This window comes from Passer montanus, unplaced genomic scaffold, assembly GCF_014805655.1.
Source record: "Passer montanus isolate IOZ18808 unplaced genomic scaffold, ASM1480565v1 scaffold15, whole genome shotgun sequence".
In the NCBI taxonomy this organism is placed as follows: Eukaryota; Metazoa; Chordata; class Aves; order Passeriformes; family Passeridae; genus Passer; species Passer montanus.
The window spans coordinates 13,373,172-13,400,650 of NW_024362051.1; the positions used below are offsets into that span (position 1 = coordinate 13,373,172).

Below are 27,479 nucleotides of genomic sequence, written 5' to 3' on the forward strand. Positions count from 1 at the left end.
AAATAAACGAAAGGAGGAGATCAAGCCCTGGGCAAAATGGGAGCAGGGCAGGCAGCACCCAGCACAGGAATCGCAGCTCCTCGGGCAGCACCCAGGGATGGGATAACCGGGAACTACCCGGGAATTCTGCACCTCGGGCAGCATCCCCAGGGCTGGGATAACCGGGAATCACCCGGGAATTCTGCACCTCGGGCAACATCCCCAGGGCTGGGATAACTGGGAATCACCCGGGAATGGTGCCCCGGGCACCCAGCACCCAGCACAGGAATCACAGCACCTCGGGCAGCACCCAGGGATGGGAAAACCGGGAATCACCCGGGAATTCTGCACCTCGGGCAACATCCCCAGGGCTGGGATAACCGGGAATTACCCGGGAATGTTCCCTGGGCTCCCAGCACAGGAATCACAGCTCCTCGGGCAGCACCCAGGGATGGAATAACCGGGAATCACCCGGAATGCTGCCCTGGGTGGGCAGAGTGTGCCACAGGGGGCTCTGGGGATGTTCCCTTCCAAAAATGTGAATTTTCCCTTTTCTCTCCTTCCCCTGAGATACTCCCATTTTATTTTGGTTTCATTAACACCGCCTCGTTTCCCGTTGCACTGAGTGGCTTTTCCCAGCGGAGCTGTCCCGGAATGTCACCAGCAGCCACCTCTGGTCCCTGCTCATCCCGGTGACAGGGACAAGCTGTCCCAGGCGTGGCTGTCACCCAGGGCAGCACCTCTGGCGCTGCTGCCAGAGCTCGCTGAACATTTTCACACCTTCTCCGGGGCTCCTCCGGCTTCTTCCTCCGCGCTCTAATTAACTAATGAGACGTGATGAGGCTGTGACACCACAAGGAGTGACAGGGCCACCGCGTGTGGCATTTCCCTGACAGCATTTGGGAGGGGATGTGGTGACAAACACTGCAGTGGGAGCACCTGGGAAATGAGAATCGCTCAGAAACACCCAAAATTCATTAACCCCGTGGGTTCTCCTGCATTCCCAAGTGGCTGGAAGGAGGGGTGGGAGAAAATCCTGCTTTTCTGGGAGCGTGTCCCCCCTCAAGGCAGTGAGACACAGCCTTTTAAAACCCTTTATTTGGTGGGGGAATGTGGCTAAAACTCTCCTGGAATGTTCCAGGCTTGGAGCTAATAAAGCTCTTCCACATAAATTAAGTTACAGGCATCTCATGTTCATCCCTTTGGGTTTCAGCACTTTTTGTGTGTGAAACTCAATCCAACGATGCAGAATAATAACAATAATAACAATAGAATATCAATATTAACAACAACAACAATATAATAAAATAATTAGAAAATATATTAATAACAACAACAATAATATAATAATAAATAATATTATATAATAATAATAATAATAATAATAATAATAATAATAATAATAATAATAATAATAATAATAATAATAATAATAATAATAATAATAATAATAATGTTGTCTAATGAGCAGGAAATAGATCCCTGTCTCCTGGGCAGTCATTGAATATCAGTAATTTTTTAAAAATCCGATTTTTTTAATCAACATGTGATGGCTGTGCAACTGCAGCTGAAGGAGCAGGTTCAGCTGGCGTGTGCCTGCATGTGCAGCAGCCCTGGCTGCTGGGGGGATTTCTCCAGGCCCCAGCTGGGGCTGGAAGCGACGCAGGGGCTGGGGCAGCTCCCTGCCATGGTGACCCCTGCCCACCCCGGCTGTTTCCCTCGGGCAGGCTCGGAGCTGGAGGCGCTGGCAGGAGGGGATGGGCTCTGCTGAGCCCAGCAGCCCGGGCTGGGCTCTGCTCCCGGGATGCCCAGGCTGGCAGCGGGTGGATGTCACAGCAATGTCACAGCTCCCAGGAGTGACTCCAGCCCCCCTGCCCTCTCCCTCCTCACCCCTGCTGCTCCTCACGCCAGGTTTAGGGAAGTGAACCAAACCACGGCACAAATCCAGATGTTGGGAGAATCCCACTCTGCAGGGGTGCAGAGGATTTTCAGGAGATTCTGGGCTGGGGAGGACAGGCACTCCCAAGGCAGCAGCTGGACCGGGGACACCCCTCTGTCCCATCCATGGCTCGTGTTTATTTTTTCTCTCAGCTGTTAGGAAAAGCCACAAACACCAGAGGTTTGTGTCCAAAAAGGAGACAGAGGAGTCCTTTGTGACTTTATTCGAATAAAGGGAGAGGCCATGGAGCATTCCTCTGGGATGTCTCAAATTTTTGGAGGATGCAGTCTCTTTTTTATCTTAGTTTCCCAACCACATTTCCCTTCTCTCTTTCCCCATTTCTGAGGTACTTGAGAGGGACAGACTTCCCAGAACGCCTGACACCAAAGATTTCCCTCTAATGTACAACCCTCCCTTTTAATTTTTAATTCTTACAGAATTTAAGGGTTTTTCTTCCCCATTGTTTCTTTCATCTTTCAATATCTAATTTTATTTATCAGCAAACCTAAAGTTTATTTATAAAACCAAATATCTTTTTCCATTCATCAACCAGTGGAATCCTTCCCATTGTTTCTTTTCTCTCCCAGCTCTAGTTTTATTTACCAGCAGACCCACAGCTTGTCTGGAAAGACAAATCCTCTATTCCTCTCTCAGCCAAGCCTCTCGCCCTCGTTTGAGGGCACGGAAAAGGCAAGGGCTCGTTTCCCACATCCCACAGGAACGGCGGCTGCGTTTGCAGGGATGGGCCGGGAGCCCCGCGGTGCCCGGGAGGATGCTCGAGGCACCGACCTTTAGCCCCGAGAGCAGGAAATGTTAACGAGCTGTTAATTAGCCCCGAGTTTCTCTCACACCCACGCCCTGCCCTCCTGCACTCGCACGGGTTTGGGCCAGAGGGGGTTGGCAGCGTCTCGGCCACCCAAAAAAAAAAAAAAAAAAAAGTGACAGGGCGAAATTGGGTGGAATTTTTAGCTGCTGTGACATCTCCTGCTGGATTCCACAGGCAAGAGCCTTCCTGCCAAAAGAAAAATCACCAGGGGTCCGGTAGGATTTGCAGAGTGTCCAACAGAGGCTTTCCTCAGCGTCCCTTAGGCTGCTGTATCTTTCCAGGTGGAAATGCAAGAAGATCAAGGGATTTCCAGCTGGAGGTGAATCCAGAGGGATGCATCACCAAAGTGTTTGTGCCAGGTTTTAGGGCAGGTTTGGAAAGGATTTGAGAACGAAATAGCTCATGCATGGGAGTTTATCAAAACGGCAGCAAGATTTCAGAAGAAAATCTGAGGCCAGCAAAGGATCTGTAAGGAGGAGTTCAGGAGATGCAGGAAGAAAGGACTGAGAGAAGGCAGGACAGGGACACCCCCCAAATCTTTTGGGGTACAAAATAACTCCCGAAATAAGTGTTGTGCAGGCACAGAAGACAGAGATGGCTCTGAAGGTGCCAGGTTTGGCTTCCCTTGGGTGCATCCCTGCCCCTCAGTGCTCTGCCCCAGCACAGAGCACACAGCTCATCCTTCTGTGGATAATGAGATAAAAATGGCAAAACCCAGCTGAGGGGTCAGGGAAATCTGGGGGGGAATTCTGATGCTCTGGAGTCGTGTAGGAATTCATTAAATCCTTCCCAAAGCACTGGAGGAAGGAGGGGTTTTTAACCTGATTCATATTGTAGGAATACTTTGGGATCAAGCCTGGCTTAAATCTCAGACAGGGGAAGAAAAAATCATGCTGCCATTAAACAATCAGCTGCAAGGAGCTGAGGGTGTCCCAGGGAGGATTAAACCCCACAACCAGCCCATAAATCCTGCAGATGCAGTATTTATAACCAGTGTGGCTTTATGCTCTTGTGTGGCCCCAGTGCCACGGTCAGAGCAGGTGCAGAAGAAAGAAAAAAACCCAAACAAAACAGCAAAAGAAAACAAGCAGCCCATAACCAGAGCACAGAGGGAGTTTGGTTATGTAAGGATTTATTCTTCCTTCCTCAAAACCCATCTGCTGCTCAGGAGCTCATTTCTGTGTGTTCATCCCGATTCCTGGACTGCATTCCAAGAGTCTCCACGGCCAAATGCGGAGTCTTTTTCATTTCCCTCCCTCTCCTGCAGTGTGACAGCAATTGCTGGCACTTGTGCTGCATCCCACACTTGTCCCCAGTGCTGTGGGGAGGAGAGACTCTTATGCCAGCTTTCCTCCCAGTTTTCCTGCCAGTTTCTTGACAGTTTTCCTCCCTCTTTCCTCCCTCTTTCCTCCCAGCTTTCCTGTCTCTTCCCTGCCTATTTCCTCCCAGTTTCCTCCCAGTTTTCCTACCTGTTTCCTGCCTATTTCCTGCCTGTTTCCCACCTGTTTCTTCCCAGTTTTCCTGATGGTTTTCCTGCCTATTTCCTCCAGTTTCCTCCCAGTTTTCCTGCCTTTTCCCTGCCTTTTTCCTGCCAATTTTCCTGCCTATTTCCTCCCAGTTTTCCTCTGTTTCCTGCGTGTTTCCCACCTGTCTTCCACTTATTTTCTCCCAGTTTTCCTGACAGTTTTCCTGCCTTTTTCCTGCCAGTTTTCCTGCCCATTTCCTCCCAGTTTCCTCCCAGTTTCCCTTTTTGTTTCCTGCCTGTTTGCCACCTGTTTTCTCCCAGTTTTCCTGCCAGTTTCCTCCCAGTTTTCTTCCTTTTTCCTCCAAGTTTCCCACCTGTTTCCTGCTCTTTTCCTGCCTCTTTCCCTCTGTGAGGAGCTGCCACTCCTGGCACAGCCCACAGGAGCTCTGAGCAGCTTCCCTGGGACCCCCAGTTCACCCTGGCACCTCCTAACCCGGGACAAGGCAGGAGCAGGGAGCTGTCACCATCCCCTGGCACCCAGCAGAGCCACATCCACACGTCCCTGGCACTGGCAGGTGGGGTTTCACCAGCTGGATGCTTGGAAGGGGTTTTAGAAGGTTAAAGAAGGGGTTAAAGGGGTTAAAGAAGTGCCCCATCTTTAGCAGCTCGCTCTCCCTGCCCTCTCCATGCCCACAGGGATGTTCTCCCTGGAAATGCCCATCCCAGGTGGGGAGTGCCAGGGACACTCGGGTGACTGTGGGCAGTGCCAGCAGAGGTGGCAGCTCCAGGAGTGCCCCCTGCCTGATGCCACCTCAGCACGAGGAGGTTCAAATCCCTGCTGGGAGCTATTTTTACATCTGGCCTCTCTATTCCCCATCCAGAGTCACTTCCCTGCTGCCCCTCTGCCCCTTCTCCCCTGTCCCAGGAGCAGGGTGAGCTCTCAGGGCAGGCCCAGAGCACTGCAGGAATCCCAGGTCTGTTCCAGGTGTTTTCACCCCAGGGCACAGATGGAGGTTTTATTCAAGCCCCTGCAGCCACACTTGGTGACTCCTGGCTCTGCCTCAGCCCCTGCTCCTCCTCCTCCATACATATTTATGAGCCCAATTATCACTGAACAAGCAGGTTGCAGTGCAAATAAATGATTTTTAATCTAAATTACCCAGTTTACACACTCCCCCCAGCTCTGCTCAGCAGAACAGCTGGTGTTTACCAACTCCTCATTACTGAGCCAGGCAACAGCAGGAGATGCTGCCCAGAGAGGAGCAGCCAGCTCTGAGATAAGCCGAGCTCTGGGCTTATCTCTGCCTCAGCCTCGCTGCTCCTCCACGCCAGGTCTCTCATCCAGCCCAGTTTGCACCACTGTGCCACGAAGGAATGATGAAAAAATGTCTGCTGATAACAGCAGTTATTGTTGGGTGCTGTATTTCTGCAGAAACGAGTCATTTCCACGAAAATCCAAACAAATCCAGCTCTCTGTCCATATCTGTATTTCCATTGTCAGCATTTCCTTTCTCCCCATTCCACGGGAGGCTCACACCGGAGCTCAGATGATGCAAGAATTATTCCTGTCGTGGTATTTCCACTGTCCAAGAATGAACATATGGGAGAGAAATGCAGCTCCTCGTTCCTCCAGGCCTTAAACGGCCCCCTGAGGCATCAAACAAACACAGGGACCCCAGTGCCAGGACTGGGGGTGCTGGTGCCTGGAAGGCCAAACTGGGGAAGGACTGGGGCACCAAATCCAAAGCAGGGGTGTCCCTGCAGCTCCCAGCAGCTTCTGGAAGTGCTGGGAGGAAGGAGCTGCTCTGAGCAGCACGTGCTGCTGCACGTGGCTCCCTCCAGGCCTATTTCCAGCCTCTCTGGCTGCAGGGAGGAAGGAAAACTCCTGGCCTGGGCATGGAACAGGCAGTCACATGTGGCTGGGGCAGGAGTCACACGCCAGGGCACCGCTGGTGTCAGAGGAGATTTGATCCACCCCTTCCCTTTCCCCTATTTCTGCCTGAGGGAGCAGGACGCTGGTGGTCGATGCTTTCTGCAGGAGAATTCTTGTGTGCCCCCATTCCTTCTCTTCCCAGAGCCTTCTCCTGGAGCAGCAGCACAGCCCTGGCCAGGCTCTGCAGCCCTCAGGGGCATCCCTCCTGCAGTGTCCCACAGAGTGCCCCAGGAAGGAGGGACAGTGTCCCCATCCTGGGCAGCTGGAGGACAGGAGCTGCAGGAGCTGAGCCACCACCTGGTGACCTCCTCTGCCACAAAGTCCCCGGATTTCTCAGCCCATAAATCTGGTGCCTGGAGGGATGGAAATTTCCTTGGTGCACATGAACAACAGCTTTAAATTTCGCTGTATTGTGAATTTTAATTAGCCCTGGCCAGCCTGAGCTCTCATCACACTGCATCACAGCATGTGGGAGCAGGCAGGGGAGGAACAGAGAAAATGATATTTTACAGGATGCTCCCAAGGAGGAAGACTTTTTCCCCGTACAGGCACCACAAATTTGTTTTGCTGTGATTTAAGGACACATTTGGCTCCAAAGCAGCTCCAGAGTCCCTGAATCAGAACATCGCTGACTCTGACTCCTGGAGCTGGGCTGGGTCAGGCCAGCTCAGACACTGAGCCTGTGTGCTTACACAAAGCTCTCAGGGCTTCCAGAGCCATCCCAGCTCCTCTCCACACCCTGATTTCCAGCTGTCCACCTTCCTCCTGCCACAAAGGTGTGACACCGTGCTTTTCCCCACGTGTGAAAGGATCCAGAGCACGTTAAGGGGTCGGAATGGTCCTTACTTGCCACAAAGATGTGACTTTTCTCCACGTGTGAAAGGATCCAGAGCACGTTAAGGGGTTGGAATGGTCCTTACAGACCATCTAGACCAAAAGAAAAAGGAGAACTGAGTGAAAAACTGCAGAAAGCATCCTGCCCTGGCGTGGTGAGCACCGAGCAGCTGCAGAGGTCAGGTGGGCAGGGAGGTTTTGGGGAGCCCTGAGCCAGCTGGGCTCCCCCCAGGATGGAGATCCCCCTGCCCCGGGCTGGGTGTGAGGCAGCAGTGCAGGAATGCTCGGTAAACAAGCAGTAAATAACCATTGCCCCGGTGACAAACCCCTGGAAGGGACTGCGAGGGGAAGCTGAATTCAGCTTTTGTAGAGAGCAGGGAGGAAATAAATATTGTGCATTTAACAACGCCAGGCAGGGCAGCAGGGGCAGGGAGCTGGAGGAGCTGGGAGAGGGGTCTGGCTGTGAAGCCCACATGGCCACTGGTTGCCAAAGCAAAGGGATCAGCTGGGAAAAGCTCTCCTTCTTCCCTGTGCCGGGCTCGGGTTTGTAGGGAAGCCGCTCCCGCTGTAAAAATGGGCATTTATTGCTCTCTGGTGGCTGAGAGCAGAGCTGAGCATCCTGCCCGTGCCCGGGAGAGCCGCTCGGGCTGGGAAATCCCTCCAAGGTCATCGAGCCCGACCATCGCCCCGGCAATAATCTGTGTCCCCAAATGCCACTTCTGCATTTGGACACCTCCGGGGATGGGGACTCCAGCAGCTCCCCGTTCTGTGCTCCTGCTCCAGGCTGGGTGGCAGGGCTGGGGTCAGGGTGGGCTCTGCCTCTCCCCTGAGCATTGTTTCTGCCCCCCATAAGGCTGGACCAGCCCCTTTATTGCTCCTTGCTTCCCTAATTCTGTTCCTCACTGCCAAAAGCTTTGGTGGTGGTTTTTACAGGAGAGGGGCTTGGCAGAGCTGCCCTCACAGACTCGTGGGGCAGACGAGGATAAAAACCAGGTGTAAATAAAGGAGCTGCCATTCCACACACGTTTGGGTCGGGCTGAGCTGCTGCAAGGTGTGGGGAGCTGTGGGGACAGGCACATGGCAGCACTCCCCATCCCCATCCTGGGCAGGGCACTCCTGAACCCCCCCGGAGCTCAGCCCTGCTGCACCCCCAGCTCCAGCACCTCTGCTCCCTCACTGCCAAAAGCTTTTTTTTTTTACAGGAGAGGGGCTTGGCAGAGCTGCCCTCACAGACTCGTGGGGCAGACGAGGATAAAAACCAGGTGTAAATAAAGGAGCTGCCATTCCACACACGTTTGGGTCGGGCTGAGCTGCTGCAAGGTGTGGGGAGCTGTGGGGACAGGCACATGGCAGCACTCCCCATCCCCATCCTGGGCAGGGCACTCCTGAACCCCCCTGGAGCTCAGCCCTGCTGCACCCCCAGCTCCAGCACCTCTGCTGGGCCTCGCCCTGCCTTGGCTGTGCCACCTCCGCTCTGGGCACAGCCCTGCTCCTGAAAAACATGGGCAGGGTCCCAAGTGCTTGGGAGGAGGAGCCCAAACCCTTCCAGCCCCTCAGGACGTGGTGCAGGAGTCTCCTGGAGGGCACACGGACCTTGCACGGTGCTGCTGGATGGCTCCACTGGTGTCCCCAGGGTGGCACAAGGGTCACACCACGTGGCCACCTTCGCTCAGCCACCGGGGCCGGGCGGTGGCACAGCCTGGAGTGCCCTCAGGTGCCCCTGGGGCTCTGGGGATGGCACCCAGCTTGGCACAGAGCAGGGCTTGCAGCTCCTGGTCTCCCAGCTCGGTGGCTGCGGCGAGGGCCAGCAGGAAGTAGGAGGCTGCATCCTGTTCATCCTGAGCAGAAAACACGGGACAGGAGTTAGGAAGGAGCTCACGGGGTAGGGGGGATCTGGAGCAGAGCCTGGGGGTCCAGGCAGGACCCAGGGACACCAATTTCACTGCAATGGAGCTGAGTGCCAGCACCATTCCATTCAAAAGCAGAAGATGTGGCCTCCACCCTCAGCTCTCCATCCAAGCCACAGCACCATGGCAGGGCTCCTTTCTTACCTTCAGCTTGTGCAGGGCCAGGTTGCCCAGGTGCCAGTAGACCTTGCAGTAGTACAGGGCCTCTGCTGAGCTCTGCAGCACAGGGGGACGCATGGCCAGCGTCTTCAGGTAGCAATCCTCGGCCATCTCGTGCATGTGCAGCAGGTCATAGGCTGTGGCCAGGCGGTGGAAGGCAACCAGCTCCTGCAGCTGATCCCCTGGGAAAGAGAGAGGTGGGATTAACCAGCTCCTGCAGCTGATCCCCTGGGAAAGAGAGGGGTGGGATCAACCAGCTCCTGCAGCTGATCCCCTGGGAAAGAAAATATGGGATCAACCAGCTCCTGCAGCTGATCTCCTGGGAAAGAGAGAGGTGGGATCAACCAGCTCCTGCCATGGATCTGGAAAAAGGTGTGTGCAATTAACCAGCTCCTGCCATGAATCTCCTGGAAAAGTTGCTGATCCAGCTCAATCCATCCCCAGCCCTGCAGATCCACTCTGGATGCATCTTCTCAGCAGCCTTGGGGGCATGGATACATCTGAGAGAAAGCAGAGCCATGGGCAGGGTGGTTGATGGCACAGCTGGACAGGAGCATCATTCAGCCAGGGGATTTTTTTGGGTGCTGGAAGGGGCTGGTGTAAGATTGGTCCCATCCCAGATATTTAAGTTGGCATTTTGCCCATCCAAACTATTTCTGGGAAGGGGTGAAGTTTTTAGCAGAACCAGGGCAGAGAGGAACTGCTGAGTCCTGTGCTTTCACCAGACTTCCTGTGCTCTGGGGTAACAAAAACCCTCGGCTGTCACACAGCTGAAAAAAAGGGGAAATGGCCTTAAAAAGCTGTCATGACTTTGGGTAAGAGCAGGTCCAGCAGTGTCAGGAAAGCAGGAGATCCCCTTTTCACATGGATCTTGTTCCCATCCATAAGATTCAGTGTCTCCCTCAAAAAATCACCCACTGCCCAGTAATTCCTAGTAACTTTTGGTGTAAATCACTCACCGACCCTGAGGCTGAGCCTGGCTGCCAGCGTGGCAAACTCCAGAGCCTTCTCGTAGCCCTGCAGGCTGATCTGCAGCTCTGCCAGCTTGTTGAACAGCCGCAGCTCTGTCTGGGTGGCCTTGAGTTTCCTGGCCAAGGGCACAGCTCCTCCCTGAGGAGAGAGAATGGCGAGTTCAGGGGGTTCCTGGAGGATCAGCACTGCCTGGGAGGGGTGGCAGAGCAGCAGGACAGGGACCGAGGCTGGGGATGGGCACTGCAGGTTTAGGTTTTAGTCCCTTCTTTCCCTTGAGAATGAGTTTTAAATCCCAGTGGCTCTCAAAGCCTGAGCCTCACATCCGTGCCCTTCCTTGGGTGCCTGGAATTCTGACTGGGTGTACCCAGGAGTGACCAGCTCACACTCAACACCACCAGGATTTGTAATGGAAGGACCCCATTCCCAACCCCAAATGATCTCTGGGTTTTTTTGCAAACCTGTGCTCCAAGCCTCCCACTCTGGCACCCTCACCCCATCCCTCTCCACCCTCCATCCTTGGGGCAAAGCCCCCCCAGCCCCACGCTGTGGGGACACAGGGACAGAAGTGCTCAGAGGGCTCCATACCCTGTAAAACTCCACTGCCCGGGCCCTGCTCCGGCTGCCGTTGAAGAAGGTGTCACCTGCTTTCTCATAGAGATCCATGGCCAAGGAGAAGTTGTCCCCTTTCAGAGCAGTCTGGATGGCTGCCTGCGAGGAAAAAGGGGCTGGAGTGACACTTGGAAAGGCAGAGACACTGGTGTGATTAAATAAACCCCAGGTTTCAGGAGCTGCTCTTCCACTTTGCAGCTCAGCTGGTAAAATAATGCTGGAGATGGAGAGGTGCCAGAAGTCTTCAACTCCAAGGACTTCCCTGGCACTTATCCCTTATTTATGGATATTTCAATGGGAACTGCTCACTTGGCACCTCCAGCTTCTTTTGGCACTCCCACATCACTTTCTGACTCAATGAATTCACTTCTTTTCACCCCAAAATCCTGTAAACTCAGTGGATGGAAAGAAAGAGAGGAAATCCAGTGCCTGAGGGCAAGGCAAGAGCTCCTCCTTCCAGCAGCAGCTTCACAGTGCTCAGAAGTTTCCCTTCCAGGTTTCCCAGCCCCAAAAGACTGTGAAGGGAATGCATGGCACAGCTCCAGCCACCTCCCCCATACCTGGAAGTACATTTCCACCAGCTCATCCTCCTGCAGAAGATAATAGAGTTTTCCTGCCTGCAGCCAGGCCTCTGCTGCCTTCACAACCTCCTCGAGGTCGATGAAGATCCTCAGGCTCTGCTTGGTGCAGTCCAGGGATTGTCTCAAAGCCCTGCGATGGCAACAGGCAAAAAGCCACCTCAGAGGAGTCACAGAGCTGTGCCCAGGCCACCTCCCCATGGCACTGACCCCCTGCCCTCTCCTCCTGTAGTTACCAAAGGCTGGGGACAAAAGGACGTGGTCAGCTCTGAGCAAGGTGTCCTGGTAGGATCATGGACATCTCCATGCTTTAATGCTCAGGTTTAATGGGCATTTGGCCACCTTAGGACCAGTGGTCCTACTCAGGCTGCTCCTCACCCCTGTGGGATTAAGAGGGCTTCATCCAGGTCACCTCCAAACCCAATTTGCCTCCCTAAACTGATCCCAAAGTCACTCCCAGCTCCACATGGGAGCACAGGCAGGGAATGCTTGTACCTACATGTCCCAAACCCACACCTTTGCCTGGAGTTTGTCCCTTGTGAGATCTCTGGCTACATGTCCAGGCCCCTTTTGCAGCCCCTGGTCACTGGAGGACACAGGGCCAGGCAGTGGGATGAGCCAGAGGGCTGGACACGAACTCAGCTGTGGGGAAGGGAGAGCCAGCAGTGTCCAGGACACTTTGTTTGCTTGGTGTCTGTCCTGGCAAGCAGGCCCCAGCTGTCCTGGGAGCCCAGGGAATGGGGTGCTTTGTGATCCTAAATAGCACTGTTCACATGACAGGCATCTGCTCCCTAAATACCTTCCCCCTGCACTCACCGTGACCTGGCTGGGGAGGTGAACACCCCAGCTGGGGACAGCCCTGCCCATCTGTCCTGCTGGGACTGGCAACTGGCTCTCCACTCTTTGATCTGATTGTCTTCAAGGTCTGTGGCCTGTCCCAGCCTCCTCCTCTCCTCTCCTCTCCTCTCCTCTCCTCTCCTCTCCTCTCCTCTCTCCTCTCCTCTCCTCTCCCAGGCAGTGTTAGGCAGGGATTAAAGGTGAGCTGATTCTGAATTTTAAGCACCTCTTCTGTGTCTTTAGTCCCTCCCTGGGGACAATGTCACAGCAGATATAGGAAGGGCAGCCTCGGCAGCTGGAGCTGAAACCAGCCTTACTCAGAGAGCAGATAAGGAGCCTGTTCTTGCTGGGGAGTGGTGATTAATCATTGGGATAAGCTTCCAGAGGAAGCAATGAATTCCCTGTCACTCTACTGAAACCTGGATGTGTCCTGAAAAACTGTCTGGCCACACTCCAGCTCTGTCTGGGACAACACTTGCCCAGCTCTGGTTGACATTGAGCTGCTCCCTCTCAGAGCACGGTGACAGCTCATAAATCCCAGAACCTGAACCGTGGGGCAGATGGAGCCACCACCACAGCCCTTCCCACCCTGCTCCAGGGACACCCCAGGACAGCCGCTGCACTCTGGCAGCATCCTGCAGCCCAGGCACTCACTCAGGGGTGCCCAAAGCCTGGTAGAGCCGGCTGAGGGCCTGCCTGGCACTGGCCTCCAGCTCCCTGTCCTGCAGCTGCCGTGCCAGGGACGCCCAGTGCTCGTGGTAGGTGATGCAGGCCCGCAGGTCGGGGCACACGCTGCTGTAGAAATGGCACAGACGCTCCGTGGCGTGCAGCTGACCTGTGTGGCACGGGGAAAGGGAGAAGGACAGCTCAGGGGACAGCGTTGGGGACGTGGCATGGTCAAACACTGCCCAGCTCCCTTCCATACTCACTCCTCAGGTTCTGCCACCTCAGGGCAAACCCCAGCGCCAGTTCATAGCACAGCTTGGCATCTCCCATCCTCTGCCTGTCCACCATGGCCTGTGCCAGCCACAGCAGCACCTGTGCCAGCTCCGTGTCCAGCTCCTGGTGGCCCTGGAGCTCGGCGTAGAGCCGCACCGACCACAGCAGGTACAGCTCGGCCAGCTGGGCGGCCCCGCACGACAGGCTCAGCTGGCCCAGGTTGGCCAGGGACACGGCCTGGTTCCTCCTGCTCCCCGCCTCCTTGGCCTTGTGCAGGGCCCTCAGGAAGTTCTCGGCGGCCTCCTGGACGCGGCCCTGGGCGCCGAGGGCCACGGCCAGCAGGTTGTGCAGGGCCCCGCGCGGCGTCTCGCAGGCCGCGCCGCGCAGCCAGCGCCGCAGCTGCCGCAGGACGGGCCCGGCCGGGCCCGGCCGCCGCTGCAGGAGGTACAGCCACGCCAGGGACAGCGAGGACTCAAAAGCCTCCTCCTCACCCAGCAGCCTGCCCAGGGCTGCAGCCCTGGCTGCGTAAGGGACAGCCCCGTCCAGCAGCCCGTGCTGGAGGTACGTGCTGGACAGGATGGCGCAGAGCGTCCGCTGCATGGGCACGGCCCTGCTCTCGCAGCAGAACTGCAGCGCTTGCCTGAGGTACAGGCAAGCCAGGGCTGGGATGCTGCTCCTGCCCAGCTGCTGCTTCCCCCCCAGGAGTTTGGAAGCATTTTGGAGGATGAAGCCAGCTCGCCAGATGGGGGTCGGCGTCCCCTTGGCGCTGCTGGGAACGAAGGACCTGACGGAGGCCAGCGCGATGTTCGGCAGGCACTTCTTGTCATAGAGGTAGCCCAAGGTGGCAGCGGCATCCAGGGGCCCAGCACGGGTGCCCGGGCTGAGCCAGGTGGTGCTGAGACACTGGAGGTGCTCCAGAAAGGGCAGCACCTCCTCGGTCCTGCCCAGCTGCAGGAAGAGCTTGACGATGAGGAAGCAGATGCGGGCCTCCAGCGGAGCGTTGCCCACGGCGATGGATTCCCTCAGGATGTAGGTGAGGAGCTCCAGCTCGTTCTCCGAGCTGAAGGAGCGGCCAGGCAGGCACACCAGCAGGGTCACCGTCTTCCCCAGCAGGGAGGAGAACTTGTGCTTCATGTTCTGCTTCAGGTAGATGGAGGCGAGGCTCCCGTGCAGCGCTGCCAGCAGGGGCAGGTCCCCAAAGCCCCTGTCCAGGACACTCATGGCCTCCTCAAAGTACACCCGGGCCTGGGAGAACTTGACCTTTTTGATGCAGAGCTTCCCCAAGAGGAAACAGAGCCTGACGTGAGCCCAAACTGAACGAGTCCTCTTGGCCCAGTTCCGGGAAGTCTCGAGGTACAGGACCAGTTCATCCTCATCAGAGAAACCATAAAAAGTGGAGTGGAGAAAGGAAAAGCTGAGATCATAAAAGCTTTGAAAGCTGGGCACGAAACTGTCTTGGTTGAGGAAGGTCAATATGGGGTCAAAGACATCAGCATCCTCCATGTGGCCAGCATTGAGGTCGATGAAGAATTTGGGATAATCCAAGTCGTCCAGCTTCTCCAGGAGAACATCTTCCAGTGTGGCAGGGGCTGTTTCACTGCCTGGGCTGGACAGCTCCGAGGTGCTGCTGGTAGCCCAGTCATTGATCTCCTCCCAAGACTGGAGCACCTGGATTTCTGTACTGCCATGGAGAGCAGCCTCTGGAAGGGACAGGAAAACCACAGTGGGATCAGGAAGAAATTCTTCCCTGTGGCTGCCCCACCCCTGGAAGTGTCCAAGGCCAGGTTGGGCAGGGCTTGGAGAAATCTGGGATGGTGGAAGGTGTCCCTGACCATGGCAGAGGGTGGGCTGGATGACCTTTAATGTTCCTCCCTACCCAAACTATTCTCTGATGTTTCCTCCTGTCCAAATTCACCCTCAGAAGCCATCACCAAAGCCTCCCCTCTGTCCCCTCCTAGTACTCACCTGGTGGCACTTGTGGGAACATGGCTGTGGGCTCAAACCCAGCTGTACAGAGAGACAAACAGAAAACAAAACCCCAAATCCTTGGTCAGTGTCAATGTGCAGAAACCAGCTGAAGTCCCAGAGCCACCCAGCCAGAACAGAGATGGTGAGAGCCCCCAGAAACCCCAACCCTGGTGCTGCAGACCAGGCTCAGTGGAGAGCAGGGTCTGCCAGGGTGAATCCCAGCTCAGGAGCTGCCCTGGCAGCAGAGAATGTCCCCACAGAGTCCAGCATGGCAGGGTCACCTCCTGGGGACACCTCAGCTTCCGTCACCAGGCTGAGCACGCGTTTGTGCTGCCTCCACCCCAGAAGTTGCCTCCACTGCACCCCCATGACCTTGGGGCTCTCCAGGCCTGCCCAGCTCTCCCTGGGGGTGCAGGGGCTGGGATGTGAGGGGAGGGGACACTCACCCAGCCTGTACACAGAGGTGATGTCAGTGTGTGCCAGCTCCCCCAGGAGGGTGGCAAAGTGCTGCTCGTCACCATTGCAGGGGATGTGCAGCACTGGGGACTTCTCCTCTTCGCTCAGAAACACAAAGCCCTTTCCCCTGGGTGGGGCAGGAGAGAAGAGTCAGCGTGTCCCCAGCCCCTGACACTGCAGCTGGCCTCTGGGGTGGGATGGGATGGGATGGGATGGGATGGAATGGGATGGGATGGGATGGGATGGGATGAGAAGTTTCCCCATGCCTTCTCTTCCTCCCACCACAGAAGTTGTGTTGCAGATGAACACAGGATTCTGGACACCTTCCCCATCCATGTTCTCCATGAAGGAACAGAAAGGTGCCAGAGGAAGGGAAGCCAAAGCTTCTGCTCACACCTCAAACCCACCCTCTGTGAAGGTCCTGCAAGGGGAATCACCTGCCCTGGGCTCTCACACAGCCTTAAGGTGGGATTTGGAGCCTCCCCTCCCTTTTCTCCAGAATTTAATTTAAATAAACTCACAGAGGTTCGCAAGCCTCGGGATTTACGTGTTGGGTGGGAACGAAGCCAATGCTCCTGGTGCTGAGGGATTTGCCCACAAACCAGGGCAGCCCAGGGATGAAGAATCCAATGATTTCTATGGGATCTCCTTTGGAGAAGCTCAGCTCATCCCACGCTGCTCCTCTGTGGTCCTTGGTGGCGATGCACCTGCCTCTGACTGGGAAACCAAGGCAAAAAAGGGAATTTCAGTGGGATTCCTGCTAAAACCTCCTCCCTGGAAAAGACCTGGCCAGGGAGAGGGCTGGAGAGGGCTGCCCCTCTCTCCCTTAAGATTTATTGTGATCTTGGGCCCAGCTCTCTGCCTTTTCTCCTTGAGAAGTGGGTTATAATACAAAATAAAAGAGGGATGGATAACTCCACCCCTCTGTGAGCTGCAGCCTGGGAGGAGACTGGAAATATGAATTTTTACAGACACTGCCCTATGTCAACTCTGCCAGGAGTGAAATCCTGGACAGTGCAAATGTCCATCCCTACATTACAAAGCCGCACCTGCAGGGACCTCCTGTGCCCAGCTTGCTCTGGACTGAACTGGGTTAAGGGCTGGGTGGTGGACACAGGTTTCATGTGAGCACAAGGTGGGAACCTCATGATTTGAAACCTCACTCTCAAAGAATGAAAAGAAACATAAAATTGAAGTAGGACAGGGACAAGCCAGTGGCAGGAGGGTGTCACCAGCAGCTCTCTGTGCTCCTCAGAACGTGCTTTGCAAGTTCTGATCTGCATTCCAGAGAGTCCAGAGGTGCAGCATTCCCTCAGAGCCCCTGTAGGGGGGTCAGGCCCAGAAGAACAGATGGATTTGTGGCCATTTGTGGGCAAACCCAGGTTTTGTGCCCAGCCCTGGGACAGTGCCTTGCACAGGTGTCACTCACCAATGGCCCGAGAGCTCGTCCCACTGATCTCCTGGGAGAGGCCAAAGCTCACAGAATAATTCCTCAGGAACCACCTGCAAGGCAAAAGGGACCCTCAATGAGCACTCCTGAGCTCAGGGATGGTGTCACACCACAGGGGAAGAGCACAATAAATTTGCCATCTTTCTCCAAGTAAAAGGCTCAGCCAGGTGACGAACGTTAAGTTCCACTTTGGCTGGCATTGCCTGATTTTTTTTTCTGCCACTTCTTCATCTGTAAATCAGAGATAACCTCATGTATGACCTCAATCAATATCTTACAAAAACCACATCTGAAGTAGGAGCATGTCCTTGCTGTGTCCCAATGCACCTGCACTGATTCCAGCCTTTATGCCTAACGTGGATCCTCCTGGAAATATCCTCATGGAATTGTGAGGCTCTTGCCCTTTGCCAAAGACAAGGGGAATTTCCCAGCCAGCCTTGGTACCAGTCATGCATCAGGATCAGGAAAGAATCCTGCTCTGAGCCCTTTCATTCACCACTTACTGGTAAAAGGGGTGAGGTATGGGCTCCAGAGCAGTCCCGGGCACCACGCCTCGCTGCCCTGTCAGCAGGGACATCCCTTCCCATTTGGAATCCTGTCCAACACTCTTCACGTGGATCAGCTCGTTCCTGCAGAGCTGCAGACCCTCCTCTCCCTCCTGCTCCAACTTGCAGACGCCAGGCACTGCCCTGCAGAAAAAGTTCCCTGCAGAGAGAGTCAGAGGTGGGATCAGTGCACCAGGGGCTGCAGCCCAGCCCTGCCGCGGGATTTTCAGGAATTCCCCCGTGTGCGTTCCCATCACACCTTCCTGGAGGAGCAGATCCATGTAGATGGTGGCCAGGTGCTCCTCATCCACGGTGACCCTGATCTCTGTGTCCTCCACCAGGGCACAGTCCAGCCAGAACTCCTGGGCAAAGAGCAGCTGCTCCAGGCAGGTCCCCACGTACCCTGAGGAGCCAAGAGGGGCAGCAGCATCAGCACCTCCTTCCCTGGGCAGCAGGAGGGGTCTTGGGGATTTCCAAATGTCAGGCAAAAGCTTCTAATTTTGTCTCCAAAATTTCCCAAAAAGAATCCTCCTGATTCTCACTGATGCAAACAGAGATTTCATAAACAACACATTGCAAAGTTTTCTAATTAATTTCTCACTGTGCAGCCTGAACATTGCAGTTCTGTAGTGTCAGGCAATGCCTTCTCCAAAAGCCCTTCTCACACTGCCTGCTCAGACCTTGGAAACATTACCTAAGGTCAGATAGGTGGAGAACTTCCAGACTTCCTCCAGGGTTTTGAAGGTGAGGAGGAAACGATCCTCGTGTGCCTGCGTGCAGACCAGCCTGGCTGACAGCTCCTGCACAGGGGACAAAGCAGCATCAAGGGACACTCCTGGAGCCTTGAAATCCAGCAGGGAAGGAGAGTGCAGTCCAGGCATCCTCTCTGTAGCTGGGATTTGTTTGTATAAAACCCAGCCTGAGAGCTCTGTGTCTGTCCAGAGCTGTCCCCTCCAGCAGGGACGTGGATTTGGTGATCCCAGCCCTGGGAATTCCTGGCTGTTTAGGCTCAGATCCCCCAAAACAACACAAGGCCCAGCTTTGCCTCTCACCTACCATCAGTTCATCTTCCCCATCATTCCAGTCCCCTCCAGAGTCCCCTGCAGTGGCCTTGGAGGAACTCCTCGGCTGGGATTGGCACCCCAGCACACCTCCCAGCATTCCAGGAGCATGGCAGCATGCCAGCTCGGGGTTTGTACCTTGAACAGGGCACAGACACCTCTGTCATCGCTCTCCAGAGCCCACAGCTTCTTCCTGGCAGCCTCCTGGAGCCGGGCGTTGCGGCAGCGGCAGGAGCGGCTCTCCACGGAGAAGGAGAGGGAGAGCTCTTGGAAGGGAAAAGAGCAGGATGAAAGGGGAGGAGGAGCTCCGTGGCACCCAGAGCCACCCCTGCCACCCTGCCAGGGCCACCAGAGCCCCCAGCCTGGCTGTGGTGCTCACACAACACGAGCACTGCCCGTGCTCATCCTTCAGGCACCAGGTGAGACCCGAGGCACCGCGGGGAGCCAGGAAATCTGTGGGATGCCCCAGGAGCTCCTTACCTGGGGGAAAGCTGTCCCTGGGAGCCAGCAGCACCACCGAGGGCTCCGGGGGGCCCTGTCCTGCCTCGGGAGCGGGGCTGCTCTGCTCTGCCAGCCCAGCCTTACCTGGAGAGGAGAGAACAGCAGAGCTGCTGGGAATGCTGTGGCAGAGCTCTTGGATGCCCTGCCTCAGCTGAGAGTCCTGGGAGCACAGCCCTGCACGTCTGGCTGGGACTGTGGGACTCTGGAACCACCCTGGAGTCATGCTCAAGGTTGGACAGATCCATGGGAGTGATGGGGTCTAACTCCATCATTCTCCTGATGTTGTTTTTTTTTTTTTTGGTTTTTTTTTTCCCAGTGCTGGAGTGGCTCTGGAGTGAGGGGATTTCCCTCCTTTCTCCTGGCCAGACTCTCAGATGAGCAGATCTGCTAAATGGGTGAATCCCCAACATGGATTTTTTTGGAGGAGGCCTCAACTCCCCAGCACAGGAGAGCCAAGGCCTTGCAAACGTCTTTGTTCAAAAATTTAAAAATCAAAATGAGATTGTCTCCCCTGCCTGCTCTGCTGGGTATCCAAAATCCAAGCAGCATTCTCCCTGCTCCACACATCACCAGCTATTGCCATAAAGGATTCAGGGCCTGCAACCTGAGCTGCTAATTATGTTAATGAAAGCTGAGGCACACACAACTCCAGCCCTGCTCTTCACAGCTGCACTGGCAGTGGAGGGATAACCAGATTAAACCCCAATTTTTGTCAGTAATCAGACAGGATTTGTAACATCAACATGTACCTGGGGGTGTGGAATGTGCAGCAGCTTTTTAAAGTCACTTCTTTGACCAGAACTCTGTTCTACAGCTCTTTTCACTGAGCCAGCTTTGCCACTCACTCAAATAAATTGGTATTTGCATGCAGAAATAGAATTCTTATTTCGAGAAATAGAATTCTCGTGTAGAGCTAGCAAGTAGAAAAGAACAGCCCAAGGCTGGACAGGCCATGAATAAGTTTTGCTTTGAAAGAAAAGAGTCTACATTGAACAAAGTCTTAACGTTTCATGTGCCAGCTCCATGCCCCCCACATGAGGAAATGGAGAAGGGGAAGTGAAGGGAGGCAGAACCAAATCTGAGCTGGCTCTGGCCATTGCTGCCCTCCTCCCCTCTCTGTGCCCAGCAGAGCCTGGCAGGGCCTGGGGGTGGGCACCAGTGCCATGCCCTGGGAATGGGCATGGGGGTGGGCACCAGTGCCATGCCCTGGGGATGGGGGTGGGGATGTGTCCCTGATCCCATGCCCTGGGGATGTGTCCCTGTGCCACGCCATGGGGATGGGTTTGGGATTGGCTACCTGATGTCATGTCCTGTGGACATGTCCCTGGTGCCATGCCCTGGGTATGTGTCCCTGATGCCATTACCTGTTGTTGGGTCCCTGGTGCCATTCCCTGTGGATGTTTTCCTGGTGCCATTCCCTGTGGATGTGTCCCCAGTGCCATTCCCTGTGGATGGGTACCTGGTGCCATTCCCTGTGGATGGGTACCTGGTGCCATTCCCTGTTGTTGGGTACCTGGTGCTGGGTACCTGATGCCATTCCCTGAAGATGTGTCCCTGATACCATTCCCTGTGGATGGGTACCTGGTGCCATTCCCTGTTGTTGGGTACCTGGTGCCACGTCCTGGGGGCATGTCCCCGGTGCCATTCCCTGTGGATGTGTCCCCAGTGCCATTCCCTGTTGTTGGGTACCTGGTGCCATGTCCTGGGGCCGTGTCCCCGGTGCCGTGCTCGTGTCCCTCCACCATTGTCCCCGGCGATGCAGGCGGTCCCCGGGGGGCAGGAGCTCGGGGCAGGGGGGCCAGCAGGACTCACACTCCTCACCTGGGGAACACGGAGCGGGGGCAGAGGCGTCCAGATCCCTGGCAAGACTCTCCCAGCCTGAGAGGTGTCCCTGGGATGTGGCAGGTGGGACACTGCTCGTGCCACCTGTGCCAGCAGCAGGGCAGAGCCTGTCCATGGCTCCCCGGAGCCAGGGCTCACTCTGGTTGCTCTCAGTGTTTATTTTCATTTCAGCCAGGCTCAGAAAGGGAACTGGGAGCTTTTTTTTTTTTTTTTTTCAAGAGACCAATTGAAAGTGCAGCTGGGGAGCTGTTCCCAGCCGTGCCAGTGACTCACTGACCTCCTCAGTGCCAAAATATTTTGTGCCAGTGGGCAGGAAAGAGCTCCAGCCCCAGCCAGGGCAGGTTCCAGCACTCAGGGCTGCACTCCTGGCTCCAGGGCTGGGTGCTCAGGGCACCTCCTGGCCCTGGCCATGCTGGGCCACACGTGGCCACAGTGGCTGGCCCTGAGCCACGTCCCTCCTCCAGCTCACTGGGACACCCTGGAATGGGAATGGGGGATGCCAGCAGCGCAGGGGCTGTGCTTGGAGGGCTCCTGGGCAGGGAGGGGAAACGCCAACAGCATGGGAACAAACCAACCCCCGAGTCATCCTGTGCCATCCTGTGCCCTCCCCGGCCAAAACGCCCTGCCTCACTCCCTACACACCCCAATCAAGAGGAGAGAGCACCAGGAGCCATCCCAGAGGAAAGAAAAGTGCTCAGTGCCCAGTGCCAGGGTGTCCCCAGGGGTCCCATCCCATGGCAGGAGCTCTGCAGCCCCACGGGCACCTTACCTGTGCATCCCAGCGCCAGGTCCGGGTGCCAGGGGGTCCCCAGGCAGCAGCCCATGTGTGCAGGGACACCAGCAGAGGGCTGGCAGAGGGCTGGCACAGGCAGGGCTGCTCGCTGCCCGCCCGGCACCGCGGCGGGGCACGGCCACAATGCACAATGTCCCCTTTGAGCGGGCACTGCCACGGCGGGGGCGGCGGGCACGGGCACGGGAAGGGCTGGGGATGGAGCCACTGCAGCACTCGGGTTTGGAAAGGCTTTTAAGGGCATCGGGTCTGGCCACACACCTAATGCTGCCAAGGCCAGCACTAAATTGTGTCCCTAAGTGCCACATGTGTTTTATAAATGGGGACTCCACCATGTCCTGGACGGGCAGTGCCAGTGCTTGCCAAGCCTTTCCAAGGAGAGATTTCCCCTGATATCCAACCCAAACCCTCCCTGGGGCAATTTGGGATGGTTTCCACTCCTCCTGTCCCTGTTCCCTGGAGCACAGCCCGACCCCCCTGGTGTCCCCTCCTGTCAGGAGCTGTGCAGAGCCACCAGGTCCCTCCTGAGCCTCCTTTTCTGCCTCGGGGAGGGCAGTGCCCATCCCACACGGCACATTCCTGGCATTCCTCCTCGGCATCCCTCGCTGTGCCAAGCCTGCCCCAGCGCTCCCAGCTGCTCCCTCCAAGCTGATCTCGCCCGGTTGCAGAGGCAGAGCTGCTCCTCACCTTCGGGGATGTCCAGCTGGGGCCCACCCAGCGTCCTCCATGCGGGGCTGGCCGGGATCCTGCACCTCCTTCCTGCCCGCTGCTGCTCCCGCATCACCGTGGGGGCAGCTGGCAGCACCACGGGCATCTCTGCCAGCTACAGCCAGGTGAGCTCTGCAGCTCTGCTCCGCGGGCATCCCAGGATGAGGGTGAGCCTCATTCCCTCCTCACTCAGGTCCTCAGAGCTTCCCCACCCTCAGGGTTGGGGTTTGGGGTGGCTGGGAGGGCTCACTGTGCTGTGGGGGGTCTGCAGAGCATCTCTGGGCAACAGCAGCACAGCCCCTGCAAAATAAAACCCACAAGGGTTTAGGGAGAGAGCTTGCAGGCTGGGAGGGGTTTCAGGGATGGGTTTTACTCCAGCAACCAGGCAGTGCCACCACTGCAGGGATTTGTGTGCTGGGGCTGCTCCAGGAGCATTGCTGGCTCTCCCAGACTGCATCCCAAGCCATGGCAGTGCCTTGGACTCCTCCAGAGCAGGGAATAATTAATCCAGGGAGTGATTAAGGCCAGGCTGGAAGAGGCTCTGAGCACACTGGTGCAGTGGAAGGTGTTCCTGCCTATGAACAGAGGTAAATTTTAAAGTCCTTTTTAACCCAGAGCTGGTGATGTCTGTGATTCCATGACCCAGAGAGGGAATTTCTCACCAGACAGATTCCCATGCCTGGCACAGCTGCAGTGCCCCTAAAGCAAAGCCTGAGGAGTGCCCAGCTGTGGGAGTGGCAGGATGGAACCCATCTGGCATGGGGCTGGGCTGGCAGCTTCCACAGGAAAGGAAAGCCAGACCAAACCTCTGCAGGGAGAGCTGCACTGGGAGCAGCTCAGGGCACACTGTCAGAGCAGGAGTGGGGATTCCTGATCCAGATCCCCAAATGCCAGGAGTGCCTGGACAAGGGAGCATCCCCTCCATCCTCCTGCTGAGCCCCAGGGCTGTGCACCCAGGGCTGCAGGAAGGGGAGTAGCCAGGTCCCTGTTCACCAACCCTGGGAATTTCCACAGCTAAAACCTCCCCAGCCGACCCAGAGCTGCTCTGAAGGTGCAGAGTCAGGGGGGAATGCAGCCTGGCTGTGCTCAGGGCACACCGGTGGAATTTTGTGATGGATTCAGGCACCTTTACACAAGGGCTGTTGCTGCTTTGAGCCCATGCTGTCCAGGTTCTCAGAGCTCGAGCAGGGCAGTGTTTTAAAACAAAGCTTTTTGCTTTCCTCAGAAGATTCTTGGTTTCAGCAGCTCCTGCTCATCAGCTAGCATCAATTTCTTCTAAACGGGGGATTTTTTTTTTTTTTTTAAATCAACAAAATGGGGCTTTAAATTTTTTTTAAACACAAATGTCTTCCTTTGTGGTTGTGAAATGTCTTTTTGTTTTTAAGTCCACCTTGACAACTTAGCAACCAAACCCATCCCTGTACAAGCAAAGGTGTCACCTCCTGTTTGACCTGAGCTGGAATTTGCCTTTTGGCCAGCAAGCTGAAAACCTCTCACTCCACTTCCTACCCCTCTGCTTCCCAAGAAATCCTGGCTGTCCCCTGGAGAGCCCCCCCTGCTGCTGCTGCTGCAGCCTGGCCTCCCTGGAAAAGCCAGGGATAGGTTTGGAATATCTGCTGGGATCTCAGCCTGTTCCAGAGGGGGTTCTCTGCCTGTGCCCGCTCTCCGGGGGCTCTGCTCACTCTGCAATCCCGGTGCCAGCCACGCTGCCCTGCCCTGGGCACGGAACGGGGTGAGAGAGAGGGGCAGTGCGGGCACCCTCGGCTGGGGACAGAGCTCTGGGGGCTGCCCCCCACCCCCAAACCCCCTTTCCCAAGCCCATTTCTCCAGTCAGTTCCCAAACTCCATCCCCGAGCCCCTGACCCAGGCAGAGGCAAAGCCCCAAACTCCGCACCCAGCCTGGAATTCCAGAGGCGCTGGATCGCCCCAGCCACCCGCACCAGCACCCGGCTGGGACAAAGGGCAGGGGACAGCCCCGGGGACACAGAGCGGCTCTACTGACCTGCTGCCAGCTCCGCTTCCCTCCGGGAGAGCTCCGGCATGCGATTCCAGCCCCTCGGAGCCCCGCACGCAATTCCAGCCCTCGGAGCCGCCGGGATGGAGCTGCCGGGGCTGCGGACGTGTTTGCGAGCGTGCCCGTCGCTGCCACTCCCTCACACGAGGGAAGGAATTCCTTCCAAGGGCTCCTTATCATCCTGGGAACCTCCGCTTCCCAGCAGAGGTCAATGAGTTACCCAGGGCTGGGTTGGAAACGCGGCACCGCCGGCTCCCGGAATTGCCGGGCGCCTCCTTGGCCCAGCTCGGCACGAATCGGTGCCAGGGAGGCTCTCATGGGCACCGTGTGCCCGCTCCTGGCAGGAGCAGCCTCTCCCGGCCTCACCTGTGTCCTGCTGGCAGAATCCCGGCAGCAGAATCCCGGGAGAGGCATTCCCTGGGGAATCCCAGCTCCGACCCCCCTTCCTCCCTGGCAAAACGCAAACACAGGCGCACGGAACGGGGGATCTGTGGGCACAGCAGGATTTGTGCTGAAGTCCGCCGCAGAGGGAGTCACACGGAGGTTTTTTCCTCTTGGAAACGATGAAATGGTTAGCGCCGAGCTTTCCCGACGTTTCTGCTCCTTCTGAAGTCGGCCATCCCTTGGCAGGTTCAAAAACGGAGCCTTGTGGCTTTTCAGCTTGTTATTTCACACTGAACCTGAAAGCAGAGGAAGTCAGCCCAGACCCGGCTTCGCTGGAGGAAAAAGCAAACAAAAAAGATGAAAGGTTTTGTTTGAGGCCAAAGAAACTCTTGGGTGATGGTTTGATCCTCTGGTAGGGGTGGGGGCACCCACTTTGGTGCGAGATGGAGCAGAGCTTCCCTTCCCTGCCTCTGGAATCGCAGTGGGGGAGGGCTGGGAGTTGGCAGGAGCACAGGGGACAATTCCTCGGGGACATTTCCTCATTCCAGAGCTCTGCTTTTGCTGTCACCCTGTGCAAATGGGCACAGAGCAGCGATAAGCACCTGCCCTCTCCAGGTTTTCCAAGAATCCAGGATGCCTGGGGCTGCTCACCTGGAGAACCTGCCTCCCTCGTGTACCTCCATCCCCAAGGCTGGCTGGCCTTGGGACAGCATTTTCCCAGGTTTTTTGGCAACGGGGCACTGGGGAAGGGGGGGTTCATGCGTGGCTGAGGGCACACGGAAATCTCAAGGCTTTCACTGCCAAACTGGTGTGGCCAGTCCCTGAGTGCAGCCAGGCTGGCCTGGCTCTCAGACCTTTTTCCTCACTGATGGAGAGACAATTCCTCCTCGGGAATTTTCTTCCACCTCCAAGCCCTTTCTGACTTCTCTCAACACAAGGCAATCCAGAGCTGCTGCTGCTGCCCTGGGAATTCTGCTCCATCCCACAGCTAAAGGGTTAAGAGGGCTCTGGGGCTGAACTGAGCTGAACTCAGCGTGTTCAGAAATGCTGAGTCCTGCTCCTCTTGCATTGTTTTCAGCCAGGGGAGGAAATGAACCCTCCTGGAAAACTGCAAAACTGGAAAATGGGAAAGCTGGCTCTGTGTGTGTGTGGTGGATGGATCCGTGTGGGTCTGGGGCCTTTGCCACAGCAGGAGCTGTGGTTTGAGGTCTCCTCCCTGGCATTGGGTGTGAATCCCAGGAACCCTCCCTGCTCCTGCCTGTCACCATCAGTGCCACCAGCCAGGACAGCCTCCAGAGTGTCCCCACACACAGCCAGGGCAGTGAGGACATGGATGAGGCATGGCAAGGAGGAAGGGAGGACCAGAGGCAGAGAGCTGGCACTGCCCAGGGATGGGCACAGCCCTGAGGCTGCCAGAGCTCCAGGAGGGTTTGGACAGCAGGGATCCCAGGCTGGGATTTTGGGGCTGTGCAGGGTGAGGAGCTGCACTGCTGATCCTCTGGGTCCTTGCAGCTCAGGATGTTCCCATATCCCTGCATTTCAGGGTGTGAGGGGCACTCACCCTGCCCAGGAAGGGCAGAGCCGCTGGCACCAGAAGCACCATCCCATCATCCCTAAGGAGCTTGTCCTGAACTTCGCAATAGGAATGTCTGTCCCTGCCTTCCCTCTGTGCCCAGTGTCCCCTCAGGGACATCGTGCCGTGTTTTGGGCTCGGTGTGGCCTCCTGCAGCCCCCGGGAGAGCTCAGGGACTCAGCAGCCTGCCTGCAGCCCGGCCCTCCCTGCCGGGCGTTAATTGTCAGAGCCATTAGATGGCAGCAGGAACCGCTGCACCGCATCCCAGCCCGGAAAAACGCGGTTGCAGCCCGGCTGTCCCCAGCCCTGCCCGGCTGTCCCCAGCCCGGCTGTCCCCAGCCCTGCCCGGCTGTCCCCAGCCCCGCTGTCCCCAGCCCCAGCAGCTCCCCAGGCTGGCAAAAGCCCCCAAGCCCTGTGGGGCTGCGGGATTGGGATCGCCAGGAAAAGCGAGGCACAGCTCCAAAATCGGGGAGCAGCACCCTGAGCAGCAGCAGGGACACAAGAGCCATGTCTGGAGGACATCTCCAGAGAAAAGAACCCTCTGGAGCCCTTCTCCAGGGATTTTGGGAGCTCCCAGTGACTCACTGGTCAGCGAGGCTGCTGCAGGGATTTTATGGTTCCTGAGTTAAAGACAGCCCAGGTCAGGTAATGCTGTGGCAAATCCCGATGGGAATGTCCAGCCAAGGTTCATCCAGGTGCTGCTTTGGATGGAGCTGACTGAAAACCAGCAGGGAAAACTGCTCCAAACATCAAAGCTGCTCTTCTCCGAGAGGCTTCCAAAGGAAACGTGTTTCACCTCTAGAAAATGAGACTTCCAAAATGTTTCATGTTCAATTTTCCTTTCAGTCTCTCTTTTCTGCATTATCCTCTGCTTTTACCCTGGTGTTGTTGTGCCACTGGAACAGAAATAAACAGGACAAGGAGAAGGAAAGATGACAAAGTGAATTTAAATGAACCACCCCATGTAATTCCCACAGCTCAAGCTCCAGCTTAACCATCCAGTGAGGGAATCATATTTAAAGAAATCTTTGGATAAAATGGAAAAAATCAATATTTTTAGACTTCCCTCTGGAAGAAAAAGAGAAAATCTAATTAAGAAATTAATTGCTTATGCTGAACTAGGGCTTTTTTTTTTTTTTTGAAGTGCTTAATGATCCAAGCTTCTTGTAAAGGTGTTGGTCTCGATGCCATTTGCTTTTAGAAAGCAACA

At 56.1% G+C, this 27,479-nt stretch overlaps 1 protein-coding gene across 6 annotated transcripts; it reads right to left on the minus strand.

Annotated features, from left to right (window-relative positions):
• Positions 1-5,358: 5,358 nt before the first annotated feature.
• SH3TC2 (SH3 domain and tetratricopeptide repeats 2) lies at positions 5,359-27,011 on the minus strand. 6 transcript variants are annotated; one of them, XM_039701437.1, is made up of 20 exons: positions 26,855-27,011; positions 24,679-24,992; positions 22,278-22,598; positions 20,648-20,779; positions 18,938-19,042; positions 18,596-18,723; positions 18,091-18,196; positions 17,656-17,799; positions 17,355-17,556; positions 16,831-16,904; positions 15,923-16,118; positions 15,392-15,528; positions 14,943-14,984; positions 12,968-14,677; positions 12,693-12,873; positions 11,184-11,334; positions 10,600-10,722; positions 10,002-10,152; positions 9,028-9,224; positions 8,623-8,814 (listed from the first exon to the last, which is right to left on the minus strand). In XM_039701437.1, exons 3-20 carry the CDS (start codon positions 22,402-22,404, stop codon positions 8,623-8,625), a joined length of 4,098 nt encoding a protein of 1,365 aa, XP_039557371.1. In that variant the 5' UTR covers positions 22,405-22,598; positions 24,679-24,992; positions 26,855-27,011. The 6 variants fall into 6 exon arrangements, 4 of the variants coding, with proteins under 4 accessions (XP_039557368.1, XP_039557371.1, XP_039557372.1 ...); XM_039701438.1 differs by lacking the exon at positions 26,855-27,011 and having other exon boundaries at positions 24,679-25,138; XM_039701435.1 differs by lacking the exons at positions 24,679-24,992; positions 26,855-27,011 and adding an exon at positions 24,301-24,664.
• Between the last annotated feature and the right edge of the window lie 468 nt (positions 27,012-27,479).

What these genes read in the sequence shown, in the direction of transcription:
- SH3TC2 (XM_039701434.1), bottom strand. Translation starts at nt 20,915, where the DNA reads ATGGACAGGCTCTGCCCTGCTGCTGGCACAGGTGGCACGAGCAGTGTC. An exon ending in ATACCTCACCCCTTTTACCA is followed by an intron (nt 16,905 to 17,354) that starts GTAAGTGGTGAA and finishes TTTGCCTTGCAG; the next exon opens with GTGGTTCCTGAGGAATTATT. An exon ending in GAGGTGGCAGAACCTGAGGA is followed by an intron (nt 12,874 to 12,967) that starts GTGAGTATGGAA and finishes CGTGCCACACAG; the next exon opens with GTCAGCTGCACGCCACGGAG.